Source organism: Meleagris gallopavo, chromosome 4 (genome assembly GCF_000146605.3).
Source record: "Meleagris gallopavo isolate NT-WF06-2002-E0010 breed Aviagen turkey brand Nicholas breeding stock chromosome 4, Turkey_5.1, whole genome shotgun sequence".
NCBI classification, from domain to species: domain Eukaryota; kingdom Metazoa; phylum Chordata; class Aves; order Galliformes; family Phasianidae; genus Meleagris; species Meleagris gallopavo.
Genome location: NC_015014.2, coordinates 10636711 through 10650375, shown reverse-complemented (window position 1 = coordinate 10650375; position 13665 = coordinate 10636711). Strand labels below are relative to the sequence as shown.

General features: G+C 38.0%; 1 protein-coding gene across 4 annotated transcripts in view; it reads left to right on the top strand.

The window, feature by feature from the left end:
- OTUD4 (OTU deubiquitinase 4) overlaps positions 1–13579 on the top strand; it is a 26089-nt gene extending 12510 nt beyond the window's left edge. For 2 of the 4 annotated variants that reach the window (XM_010709524.2, XM_010709529.3), the window contains exons 11-21: positions 540–640; positions 1718–1842; positions 1946–2126; positions 3134–3299; positions 4320–4434; positions 6153–6208; positions 6758–6841; positions 7309–7447; positions 8531–8800; positions 9543–9583; positions 10995–13579. In XM_010709524.2, coding sequence (XP_010707826.1) covers positions 540–640; positions 1718–1842; positions 1946–2126; positions 3134–3299; positions 4320–4434; positions 6153–6208; positions 6758–6841; positions 7309–7447; positions 8531–8800; positions 9543–9583; positions 10995–12239 — 2523 coding nt within the window. In that variant the 3' untranslated portion in view covers positions 12240–13579. The remainder of the gene's footprint in view (positions 1–539; positions 641–1717; positions 1843–1945; positions 2127–3133; positions 3300–4319; positions 4435–6152; positions 6209–6757; positions 6842–7308; positions 7448–8530; positions 8801–9542; positions 9584–10994) is intronic. The other 2 variants (XM_010709525.2, XM_010709528.2) reach the window with 2 other exon arrangements.
- Positions 13580–13665: the final 86 nt, after the last annotated feature.

Genomic DNA, 13665 nt, shown 5'->3' with positions numbered 1-13665 from the left:
AGACAGTTAAAACTCTTATCACGTCTGAACAAATTCTTTCTTTTTTGCTTTAAAACTCTTTCTAAAAAAGTTACATCTGAAATAATTGGTGTTCTTTATGTTCTTAATGAAACTAAATTTCAGTGAGGTCAGTGAATGATTTTTCTCTACCTGGATTTAAACAAGAAAAAGCTTTGGGATTTATTCTGAGAGACAGTGTCTTCAGTAATGCTGGAAATTCTTGATGGACTAGCTAATTCTAAACTGTTTTGTGAAGTTTTGAAAGCCGTATTTCATAAAGTAAAGATACCTGGAAAGCTCTCTGTGGTGTGTATGTGTTTTAAGAACTTAGGTTGATAGGAGATTTGGTTTTTGATTGAAGATTTGTTTTTTGGTGCGTTTACTGGTTGACATGTTCTTATTTCTCAAGTCTTTTATTGTCCAGAGAACAACATCTATTTTTAATATTACTAACAGTTTAAAGAGTTGTATTCTCTCATTCTCTTCTTTGAAGCTTAGGCTCTTTATTTTTATTTATTTTTCTATTTATTTTTCCATAGGTGCGCTTAGACCATAATGGGAAATTTTATAATGCCCATATTCAAGAGGTTTGCTCTGAGAATGGGCCAGTTGTTGTATTTGTAGAAGAGCTTGGAGCAAAGTAAGTGCTTAATTTCTTTTGGGAAAGAGTGCCAAAGCATTACTTTAGTTCAGAATTGTTTTCAGCACAATTCAGGGCACTTCCTTCTTTACTTGAAGCAGCACTGCTGAAACATTTTTATGAAAATGATACATTAAATAAAATAAGGAGGGGAGTTGTACAGTAATTGTCACTGCAGTCTTTTTTTCCTTTAGCGCATTGTATTCTGTATATTACTTGTGCAAGAAGTCAGTGAGCATATTAGCATTATGTATTGTTTTCTTTAAAAAAATATCTTAATAGTGTTGCTTGTAGGAGCTCTGATTCTAAATAGATTCCCACTTTCTTATTTAAATGTTGCTTGTTGTGATTGATAATTGGTTGCTAGATTTCTTTGGCAAGCTTTTCATATGAAAAAGGCCATTAGTTAGCTTAATTTTTCACTGTTGGTTGAGTAGCTCCACCTCATTTCAAAGCAATTGTTGTTTAGGTAAGTGGAAACTCTTCACTGTACCTCAGGGCAAATTAACTGTTTAAAATTGGTGATGGTGGTTATTTGTGGGGCTTTTTTTGGGGGGGAAGGGGGGAGAGGGGGAGCGGAATAGGGGCAGAGTGTCCTTTCTTTTTTTTATTTCTGACTGTCTGCTTGAGCTCTGTTGTAATTTTTATGATTTTTCTGGGGAAAAATTGTTAAATCAGTGAGTGTGATGCGTAGCTGTGTCATTCGGGAACAGGAAATGCAGTCAAGATAAATAAGGAAGAAGATCCCTATTAATCTCATGGAATTTCCTTCTATAAGAAAACTGAAAACTTCACAAGAATCGAGCTGTACTTCCTGTCCGCAGGGAAAAGAAAATAAACAATTGTAGGACATCTGCATGCTGTTGAATGCTGGCTAAATTTATATTGCCTTACAAGGGAATTTTTGAAAAATGGAAGAAGTTCTACATATTGCTTGAGTATAATAGTAAAGAAGTAAGGACACTAAATGCAGTGTTATCAAAAATGGAAAGATCCACCATTCTTAGTAAACGCATAGTATTCCCAAGTCTGGTCTTAAATATTTTCCTTTTCCCTCTGTTTTTCCTGGTTTTATAGGCATTCTGTGTCACTGAAGAGCCTTAAACCTCTTCCACAGGCCTCTCCTATGGAGGGCTGGAACACTGTGCCAGGGAAGAAGATGAAAAAGTTTTTCCCAACGTGGGGGCAGAATGCTCAGCCCGGTAGGACTATGCCGGCCTTTCTGTGGCAGAATCTTTGTCGTATGTTTTGTTCCCAAGAGATGAAAAATAATAAGAGAGTTATGTTTTGATTCCTTTATCACAGATGCAGATTGCAGAGGGCCAAAGAATCAGAGCAAGTCAATAAAACCCCAGTCAGCACTACCTCCTCGACTTCAGCATACTGTGGGAACCAGGCAGCATCAGTTCATATGTTCTGGGCCTCAACCTCATCAGACCTCAACTGAGCAAAAAGCTCCAGGCAGGAATTCTTCCCAAGCTGTAAGGTAAAACTACAGATAACATTTTCCTTATCTTGAACTCCAGCTATGCTTCTTGGAAAGCTAGTTCCTGTTTAGGTGCTTTTGTCATACGCTTGGCACACGTTGCTGTTGAATTCCTAGGAAGTATTTTGAGTCTTTATAAATATGCATAAGCACAAGAAAAGATTTTTTTTCATTGCCAAAGCTGTTTCAGAATTGTTGCTATCATGAGCTTCTAATTTAGTTTTATTATTGTGTATTTTTTTTTCTTGAATGACAATATGAAGGGCTGTGCTTGAAACTGTCGTTTCTTCTTGGAAGCTTCCTTTTTTTCTGGTTGGATGTAGGTCTTGGGCATAGCTAAGATCTCCCCTCAGCTTCTCCCTGTTAAAGAGGACTGCTGCGTGTTACGACTGATCACATGAAGTATGAATAAGAACACTCTTTTGCCTGCATTTGTTAGTAGCAGCCATTTTGGGTTTGTCTTGCAGCAGCAGCAGTTTGTTTTCACTGTTGCCATTCTCCTTTTATCTTAGTTAAGACTTGTATACAGCTCAACTCTTTATGGTATGTTTTGTTATTCTTTTGTACCTTCTCTTGTAACTTTTTGTGGAATGGGTGAGGCTGGGTTGTCTTTGGAGACTCCCACATTTTGAGCACCTCTTCCTTTAACCCAAACGTTTAGTTAAATAGTTCAGGAAGCTCCAGCAGTGGTGTCAGTTTTGTGTAGTGATGCTTCACATGTTGAAAACTATGAATTTTCTTCTATTTTTACAGGAATGTCCTTTACTGACTGATTTTGATCTTGCACAGCTATTTTGGGGCTGCTCAGTTCTCAGATGGCACAAAAAAACCCACCTTCATTTCCTTAAAATTTTTGAATATGGGTAACTGCAATAGGTGGGAAGGGTTTTGGTACATGTAGAATCACATGTGCAGTTCTGTATAATTGCATGCTTTCTGCTTTTCTAAACCATGAGTTTGCATCGTGTTTGGTACTTCGATGAAGTGTTTTTTTTTTTCCCTTATAGAAAAACAGACCGTGAGAGAACTGAGGATCTTAACCATGGTGGAAGAGACTGTAACTACTTCGGCCTATCTCCAGAGGAACGCAGGGAGAAGCAGGCAATAGAAGAGTCCCGTTCTCTTTATGAGATCCAGCAGAGGGATGAACAAGCTTTTCCTGCCCTTTCCAATGTATGTGTTTTTTTTTTTTTTCCTGTTGTAACTGATTAACTCATTCTCCATACTTGTCCATGAACTGTTAATTAGTAACCTGTTGATTCAGTGTTGTTGTGTTTTTATTAGAGGTGTTTTCTTCACATTGACTTTGTGCATAGCAACGTGTAGATCTACAGTATATGTTCAGTATGAGGCCTACGATTAGTAGCTTCCTTTGTAAATTATTAATATTCCACATTAGATAGTTCTTTAGGTGCATAAATACAGTAGAAATATGAGCTTCTGAAGCCATGGGCTTCTGTCTTGATTTTTCCTCCGCTGTTTGCAGTGCTTTATGCTCCCCTACAGTTAATCACCCGTTGCATTTTTTTCTAATAGTGGGATCAAATCTTATGCGAGGACAAAACTGAAGTTCAGTTTAATAATGAGAAAAAGCTCAGTGAAATGGCACTGTGGTGCTTAAGTTGATGTCACAGACTTCTAGGTGCCTTTTTCTGATTCAGTTCACACCAAAATGTTTTCTTTGGAGGTGACTTTTCTTCTTAGCCTGAGAACCTGCCTGCTGTGATAGCAATGCAGATGCTTTTTGTGTTAGAATTCTTCTTTTTTCTGCGGTAGAACCGGGATGGCTTCAGTAGATTTGTCATTGTCTGAGGGAAGATAGTAGCCTTTAGATTAAAAAACCCGCATCAAGAGAAGAATTTATTAAAAGTGCACTAGCCTCTGTGCATCCAGGGAATAAACAGATCCTGTAGAGAAAAGGATGCAATTTAAAGCAGAAATTCTTCAAGTGAATCAATTCTAGTTTGTCATGTAAACTAATTACATGAACACTTTTAAAGCAAAATTTAGCAGTGAACAAAAGAGTAAATGAATTTGATACTGATTAAGACTGCTTTTCTCCTTTCTCCTTCTGCATATTACTGTAATAAGTATACCTGTCACGAAGGCCTAATAGTGTCGTACCAGATGACAGCAAAGTGTCTCCGAGCTTCTAAAACATATTTGCGTTTCTGCTTTTGTCAATGTCTTTAGAATCAGTCAGTCTGTCAGGCTGCTACACAGACCGTGGATAATCCAAAGAAGGTCTCAAATAATGAGAAAAGAAACAGCAAGTGGACAGCAGAAATGGAAGAGCAGAAAGATAAAGGTAAAAAAATAATAATAATTAAAAAATTTCAGATCAAGTCTTGTTTTCCTTTTATTTATTACCGGTTTCAGACTTTATTCAAGATTCAATCAGTTTAAGTAATGAGAAGAAAATTATTACAAGTAATAGCTCTCAACTAAGCTAAGGTCAAGGTTTGTGAATGTGGCTGAGAGAAGTAGGCTCTTTGATGGCATTTTTGTAGTAAGTGGGAAGATGAATTGGGGAAATGAAAAACTAGATTATTGAATTAAATTAGATACTGTTGAAATGCTAATGAGTATAGCAGAAAGTGCTAGTGGGAGAAATACTAGGAGTGCTATACTGGAGTAAATTAAGAGAAAAGAGGGTAAAAATAATATATGTGATATGATCAAGTATTGGTGCACAGTGGTTTGGAAGGGGGAGAAAAGACTGCAGAAGAGGTGACGCAAAAAAAACCCACCACTGAAAAACCAAACCTGTTTTCCTGAACACGGGATTTGGTCTTAGCTTCTTCTGAGTTGTTTTTCTCTTTTCTTCTCTGACTAGATAAAGTCTTCTCTTAGAAGCAGTTCTCTTCTTACTTTTTTTTTTGTTGTTGTTCCCTTATCTCTGGGAAAAGGCATTGTATATTTATGGTACTGGTGCCATTCAGTTCCTGTTAGAACATCAAATACCTTCTCAAATGATCTAACAAGGACTGATATTACCTGTTTTTTCATTACTAAAAAAAACCCTTACAACTTGTTTCATATGTGATGCCAAAGAGCATACGTGTAGAAGATGCTCCAGATGGATTTAGTTGTAATGTATGGCATGTCACCTTTTCTCTCTTTTTTTTTTTTTTTTGATGTTTTGGATTCATTGCTTATGGAACTAGACGAAAAAACTTCTGCAGGAATAAACAGTTATTTCCTTCTCAGTATTTTGAGATTCCTTTTGGTACAGGGAAATCTGTAGTAATTGTAATCAATATTGGTTTTATCTACACTGTTGTCTAGGTATTAGAACGATGGTACCACACACCAAGGTTTTAAAAAATAAATAAATGCATCTGCTTAGGAGCTAATGTTAAACACATGTGCATTAATTTAGTTGACAAGCAGTGTGAAACAGACTGAAACAAACAAACAAAAAAAAACTTTTTTTGTTCTAAAAGCTAGAACGTAAAAAGTCTATACAGATCATACATAGGAAGATTATGTCAAGGTGTTCTTCAGCAGCCTCTTCCTGCACTAATTATTTGCTGGTGCTCAAGGAGTGAAATGTTCTGTATCAGTCTGAAAAGTTTCTGGATCTTTTGAAAGAGTGAAACTTTCTAAACTCATGTCTTCTCTTCATATTTGCATATGGAAATGCAGATCAGGACATTTTCAGGACTTTGATTGAAGTCATTAGGGGGAATTTAGGATGAATGAGGTGACTTTAAACTGAGATGACAGCTCTGTTTTCTTTCCTGCTTCCCTCTGGCATCATTAAAATGGTTAACAAGCACTGATTTTTAAAACAAACAAAAACTCCTGTAGAAGTCTGAAAAGCCAGGTTTAAACTAGCTGTTCTGTTACTGCCCTAACTGGTCACTTGATATTTATTAAAAATGGATTTCTGAAGTATTATGTGATGAGGTGGGTTTTGTTTTGAAGGCTTAACTTGGGAAAGACGAAATTTAACTGGCTTAAGTTGTGATAGCCATAAATGGTGTCATGGTTCATTTACTAGGTTATGTCTTGGTGTTACAGAGTCAAATTCCAGGCACATCCACTTAAGTCAGAAGCTTGAGCCAAATTCATCTGAGGTAATCTCAAAGACAAGACCAAATTATTTTTTTCTTTGAATGTTATTGCTTCTCTGATATGTGATTATCAGATCAATAGCTTCCTTTATAGCTGTGATTGCTGCTGCTGCTTTACAGCTTTTAGTGAAATACTTCCAAGATTTGAGGCGTGTGTTGCCATCAGCTTTCCTCAGCCCCTGTCACAGATGCTTACAGACTTTCTTAACAATCTGAGTTTCCACATCTGGGCCATCAAGCTCTTACAAATCTAGATTTGTAATTGCTTAGTGCAGTCTGTATTTTCATTACATTGGGACCGTAGAAGATTTGATGTTTGCTAATAGCTACTGTGCTAACAGATTATGATATCTGAAGTGAAGATTTGTGGCCTCTTGCTGGCTTTTATTCTTTGCTGTCCTTCCAGTGAGCTAAATATTACACTAGTGTAACATTGACTGGATTCTTAGCCCACTTCATGTGTAGTCTGCTTTAATATTTTTGAATGCTTCTTTGAAACACAAATCTTATTATTAGACTAGCTATGTTTGTTTCTCTCTAACTTTGCTTTAGAAGAATAGTCAAGATGAGAGTTGTCCAAAAGCTTCATCTCCTTTGGAACAAGTAAAAACAGATTCTCCAGCTCTTGCTGAACAAGTAAGGAGTGTTTGTTTGCTTTCAAAGTTTTCCAGTCAGGAGACTTCAGGCAAAGGAGAGCTTTGTTACAAGCATGTATGTGTTGTAATAATGGCTTTTAACTGTGCAGTCCTTTCTGTGGTGATAATGCTAGAATTGCCCGTGTAGAGTTAGGAACCTGTTACATCCAAAGTGGAGAAGTTGAAAGGACTGCTCTTGATAGAAAAGCAAAAATACATCCTTCCTCTTCTGAGAAAGAGGTTATTTCATATATTTATTTTGTAAGTTAATCATGCTTTTCACTTCAAATTCTGTTATGTATGCAACTTGATTTGTTGCTAATTGATATTGTGCACTTGTGCTGGTGACAGTCTGGACAGTATTTGAGTCATCAAGCCTTTTTTTTTTTTTGTAGCATTCAAACATGATAGGTCTCACCAACAATGCTGATTTAGAAAAAAAATAATGTGATCTTTTTGTCTTTATAGAAATTAACAGAATGCTTACCAAGTGTAGCTCCAACGCCATCACCAGTCTTTTCTGAGGTGCATTTGCCTCCGACAGTGCCTTCTGTACCAGCCATTGTGCCAGCTTGGCCGAGTGAGCCAACAACCTACGGACCAGCAGGTTTGGAGAAATACTAACATATATCAGAAACTAATTAGTTTTACCTGTCTTGCTAAACTGAAAATGCCTTCAGGATGTCCTTGTGTCTTGTAGCTTCACATCCCATAGGCACCTATGGGAATGCAATTTTGCTTGCTGCTCAAAACTAGTGGGAATTCTAGTGGATCTTTGATTATATGTGTACATAGATCACTTGACTCCTTATCTGAAGGTGGAAGAGGAATGTGTACTCAGCTCTCTGTATTTCCCCTGAATGAGACAGCTCTGAGTTTTGAGGGGGGCTCATTCTAAAGATCTGTTTAATGTAGAATAGGGTCAGCGTATGGAAAATTGTTGTGTGTTCTGTGTTGTGTCTCACCTAATAAGTTTCTGATTTGCTACAGACTCGCCCTGTGTCTGGTATGTCTGGAGCTATTGAGATGCATTTGAAGCTCACCTGACTTTGTAGCAGAACTAGTTAATGCCTTTTCTTGTGCTGTGCGTGTTTCCTGGTACATGGAGTTAGGTTAGATAAAATTCAATATTGCTCATTAGGTTAAGTGCTGTATTTTTTCCACTGTTGTTCCTGTATATGAACTATCCTTAGAGTCATCATAGCATGTTCACATGGTGCTATAATTACCACGATGACCCTGTTATACTTGACCATGTCGTTTTGGAGTTGTATAGCCCAGCTTATCTAAACTCATATTCTCTGGGTTAACTTTTAGATGGGTTAAATGATGAGACTGAAAGAGAATTGCAAAAATTCACATAGAAGCTTCAGTTCCTACCTTGTTTTCCTGCTTCTCTTTCCTCCTGGTATTCATATATATATATTTTTTAAATAAATAAAGGAAGGGTCGAGCTATTTCTAGAAAACCGTTTCACTTCTTTATGAAAAGAACAATTCTCTACATTTAATCAAATCTTTGTTTTTTTTAATAACTTACCCACTCTCCATTTCCACTTACCTTTTCTTGATTACCTTTTCTGTTTCTTTCTTTGTCTGTCCTCTTAAGCTTTATTTTCCACTATCACCTTCTTTTGTAATCTGATGTAGTTGATATATAATCAAATATAGAAATGTGTGTTTGCCTCCAGGTATTTCAGCCCAAATACCTGCTTCTTCGTTGATGCCAGCCCCAGCAACGGGACCTGACTCTATTGTATCACAGGCTCAGGTAACATCTGCTCCAGTTGCTGGAGTTCCTGTGTCGATACAAGCAGTTAATCAGCCCTTAATGCCTTTGCCTCAGACTCTGAATCCTTATCAGGATCCACTATATCCTGGATTTCCTTTAAGTGAAAAGGGAGAAAGAGCCATTGCACCCTCTTACTCCCTGTGCAGCAATGGGGAGGACTTACCTAAAGGTGAGAATCTGGAAGGTCTGCATTTGATACTTTTTTTTCTCAATAGTTTTTTTTTATTGTTATTATTAAACAGAAGACTTCTTTCTATACAGGCAAACAATAGGACCAAAGATCTAATCTAATAGAAAGGGTGGGAGGGAATATTGCTTAGAGTAATAAGTCTTGGATTTATATTGTTCATGTTAATGTTGCAGTTATTTTAAGTGGTTACACCTAGAAGTCTATTACCATCTTATGGTTCTTAGCTTGACCCACTGTGGCTTTGGGTTTTGTGAATTGATAGGATTTTCTTTGGAGAACTTCTTCCTTTACGGTAGCATATCTAACAGATTTTCTGCTGTAATTGAAGTGTTGGGAGTTGCTCAGCGTTTCCCTATTGGTCTGAGAGGAGGCAGGTTTTAGCATACTTAAAATACAGAATGTGATCATAAAGATCATACTGTGTCTGCACAGTGGCACGCATTTATTGAACTGATTCTAAAAAATAAATCTCAATTCCGTAAGCTCCTAAAACTGAAACTTAAACTGTAGTTGTGTAGTGGTTACTTGATTGTGGCCCAAAAGAAACTCATGAAAAAACTCAAAAAAAAAAAGAAAACAATAGAAAAAAAACAATAAATCAAACCATGTCATGCAAGCAACTACTTAATATTTGTGTTTCTCTACTGAAATGTAACTTTAAGGATCAATTTTTGGATCAGATGGAAGTTTTAATTGATTGTTGTTGTTGTTCTGTTTTTAGATAAGAATATTCTTAGATTCTTCTTCAATCTTGGAGTGAAGGTAACTCTTCAAACTTGAATGTTTCTGTGTATGTTATACCATAAAATTTTCTTACATTTGGTGGTAATTACAGTGTGGAAGATGGGTTGCTGCAGCTATACACTTCAAACGTATCTTTAGATTTGTAATACTTTTTGTATTTTGCCTTCTATTAACTGGAATTCTAACAGTGTCCACACTGCAGTTCAACAATGATAAATCTGTCTGCTTCAAACATGGTTATATGCAGTCCACAGAAGTTGTGCTTTACAAATTTGTAGGCAAACCAATATGTGTTTGCATATGCATTCTTCTAGAAGCAGTAAGTAGAAGACAAACAGTCCTCTGCCTTTGATAATGTCTGTGTACTGGCAAAAGCACTGTAGTAAAAATACCTGGCCTATCTTTTCCTGTGGAGACTTTTTTAGGTAACTGCTGGTCTATCTCAACTGCTCAGGTTAAGGGTGATGTTCAGCACAAGTTACCAAGTGAGTTTAGATTTGGTAGCCATAGATTTGATACCTACTGCAAGTCTTTTTGTTCATTGGAAAATGCCGAAGTTGCTAGCACGTGCCACTGCAATGTATTTCAAGTGTTTAAGCAGAGTTTGCTTTCAAAACCTATGTCTATTTGGGACTGTGCTTTGTATTTAGGATATAACCTGCCATTTTGGGCTTTCAGCACCATCTACTGGTCAAAGTACTGAGATGAATAGTTGTGCTCCTCCGTTGGTGACCAAATAGCGTGGTAGACCTGGCAACCACCTTCCATGTTCTCTGTGCTTTGGTCCCAGAGGCTGTCATACTGATGCCTACACTCTTCCAGCTGCTCCTGCTGATTGATCTGACTAGTTCCCATCAAAAGGGGTCTGGGTAGGCTTTCAGGATAGTTGGCTCCAGGGACTGTTTCTACGTATAGCACACGCTAGACCCCCTACCTATTTCAGTGTTTTCTTCTTGTGCCAGCAACAGCTTTGTGTGGTGTTCTGTAAAACCTGAAATGTGTGTAGTTGACACGCTGCCCTAGAAAAACATCCAGTGGTGTTGCTCATGAGCCATGTTAACAATACTGAAGTCATCCACATAATGTAGCAACTCCCTTCCCTTACTCTATGTCTGTGTTAGTGAGCTAACCAGCTTGTCATCTATGGTCGTGCTGTAGAGGTGACAAATGCAGACTTTGTCTTGGGTTTGTTTGTTTAAATTAACCATGCAGCAACTATGTTACCAAGTTCTCTTACTGATCATAACTGGTCCCCATTTCAACTGTATTTGGAAGAAAAAGAGAACACGATGCTGAAAGCCCAGAAATTCTTAAGAACGAAGAGCAGTCACTAGAAATTAAGTGTGTTTCATAATGATAAATGGCCTGTGTGCTGCTTATCTGTCTACATATTCAAAAGACCAAGTTCTTGTTTCTTCTTATCTTGCAGGCATACAGCTGTCCCATGTGGGCACCTCATTCTTACCTGTACCCTCTGCACCAGGCCTATTTAGCTGCTTGTCGAATGTACCCAAACGTGTCCCTCCCCGTGTATCCGCACAACCCCTGGTTCCAGGAGGCTGCACCGACGCAGATTGAAAATGAGACTGCGCAACCAAGCAGGCACTTTGCTATTCAGAGTGAGACCAGATCCAATGGTCAAATGTCACATGTTGACAGCAGGTCGCCATCACTGCCGCTGATCGTACCTGCAGCTCAGGTGTCAGAAAGTCAAGGACAGCTCCGCGTTGAATCGGAGAATTCAGTGCAAGCCCTTCATGCAAACTATGATGAGCCCCTGAGGGGGAAAAATATGTTCCCACAACCATCTTTTGGACACAGTCACTTTCTAGGAGCTGTTCCAATAGCACCTCCTTTCTTTCCTCACTTCTGGTATGGGTACCCAGTTCAGGGCTTCATTGAAAATTCAGTAGCAAGACCTAATGTTGTCATGGCACCTGAAGACAAAGAGGCAACAACTACCACATCTGCAAGCATGTACGTGGCTAAAGAATGCAGTACTCCAGTTCCTACAGTAAACTGTGTAGAACAGCCTCAGAAGACTAACAGCAGCAGTAGCTCCAGCGCCATACCGTTCCCTGTGGCTGGTGTGAGCAGTGAATGCAGTGCCCCCAAAGAAACTTCAGCTAGAGCACCTCAGTTGGAGCAAACTTCTACTTCAGCCTCTCCTGCTAAGCAGGCAACAGCTGGGCTGCAAAATCGCTCTACACAAGTACAGGGGGTTGAGAGGCAGATGGTGGTGCCCAATACCACACTGCCGTTGGCAGAACCTCCAAAAAATGAACTGAAAAATACTGTTCACAGTCGTAAGGATAAGACTGATAAAATTAGAGATTGCAGGAGTGCTGGTAACCTACAGACGGAAAACAGGGCACAAAGAATGAGGGAAGAGAGCTCTGAAGATGAGAATGAAGTTTCTGATATGCTGAGAAGTGGTAGATCCAAGCAATTTTATAACCAGACTTACGGAGGAGGCAGAAGGCCGAGAATGGAATGGGGCTATTCTACTAGGGGAGGATACCAGTTCCCAAGAAACGAGGAAGCTTGGAAAGGACCGCCCGGCAGAAGCAGAGATGAAGGCAACCAGTACCAGCGAAACTTTAGAGGTAGGCCGTACAGGAATGACAGGAGAAGGGCAACACTGGGAGATAATCAGAGGGGACATCAAGCATAGAACGAATGGATGAACAGATAAATGAAAAGTTTCAAATGCAAAAGGCAATTTGAGGTAGAAGTCTAAAATTTTGATATTTCCTTTTAGTAAAGTCCAAGGATATAATGAAATTTTGGTGAGTAAAAACTATGAGAATTTGAGCTCCTATCATTTTGTTTAGCGGAGATTGTGGTTTGGTTGGCTTAGTGATTTTTTTCCTCAATAAGATTAGAAAAAAAACAATATAGGTTTAGTGTTTGAATTTTTTCCACAAAGGCTTGAGTTTGTGATGTAAGATGGATATATATGTTTACTAGAGTGACAAATTACAGCATTTGATGTGATCTAGATTCTAAAATTGATGGTAACATTGCACCAAATATATTTTAACATACAATGCCTTAGTTCTGAACTGAGCTAAAGGAATTCTCAGCCTACTGCACTGTTGTCTTTGATATGCTTCCAACCCAAAGGCCTTTCATCTCAAAAATCTGTCAAACTTGAATGTTTCTCTTCTGTGTGTTACATGTATGGCAGCCAGCTAACAGTGTCTTAGGTATGTTGTATATAGTTCTTTTAATATTCATAGGGTATATTTTTGAATTTTAAAAAGCATTTATTTGAGGAAATCAGAAACAAGCAGTCGAGTAGCTGTGTATGATTTGGTAAGAATGGCTGTTTCCACCAAGAATTATTAATGCTGGAGTGAGTAGAATGGTGCCTATGCCAACTAAACAATTACAAAGACAATACAATGTAGATGCTATGCATTTCCAAGATAATTCTGCATCTGTTACAGTAGCAGAAGTTTTTTTAATGCCACTTTAACACTAATGCACTGACAAATCCTAGATATTTTGTGAGAAGAGATGCATAAAAGTACGTTACTTTTTAAGTTTGTATGGTTGAGCTACTGTTCAGTATTCTTTTTGTTATTGCACTGTTGATGCAAATTTATGTTTTGCATGTACAACTCACTGCTGGAACTACTTTAAAAAAGCAAGATGGATAGTCTGTGTTCTGCTCTTCCCCAGACTTCAGAAGAAAATGGCTTCTGCCTTATATTTTTACACTGTATCGGAGATCTGATGCTGTTTTTTCAGACCCTTGTAATGATCTCTTGCAGTGTTACTGTTGCTCTTCCAGTTGGGACTTTTCGTTAAGAGTGCAGTGTGCAGTGTTCACTCAGCTCTGCTCTGTAAAATTAAGTGTTGTGTATATTTTTATATCTCTGTAAATACTAGCGTAAGAGGTGATTGCACCCCTTTATCAGGAAACCTGCGTGATAGTTACCATTTCTTTCCAGATGCATGTGATGTATAAAACTCCTAATTGAAATAAATGTTTGTGTTTTCAACTTCTTTCTAAATATATTTATGTATTGGAAATTGTCGTAGTGATATTAGATGTGTGGTTTAGTTCTGCTGACAGAACTACCAGTAAACAG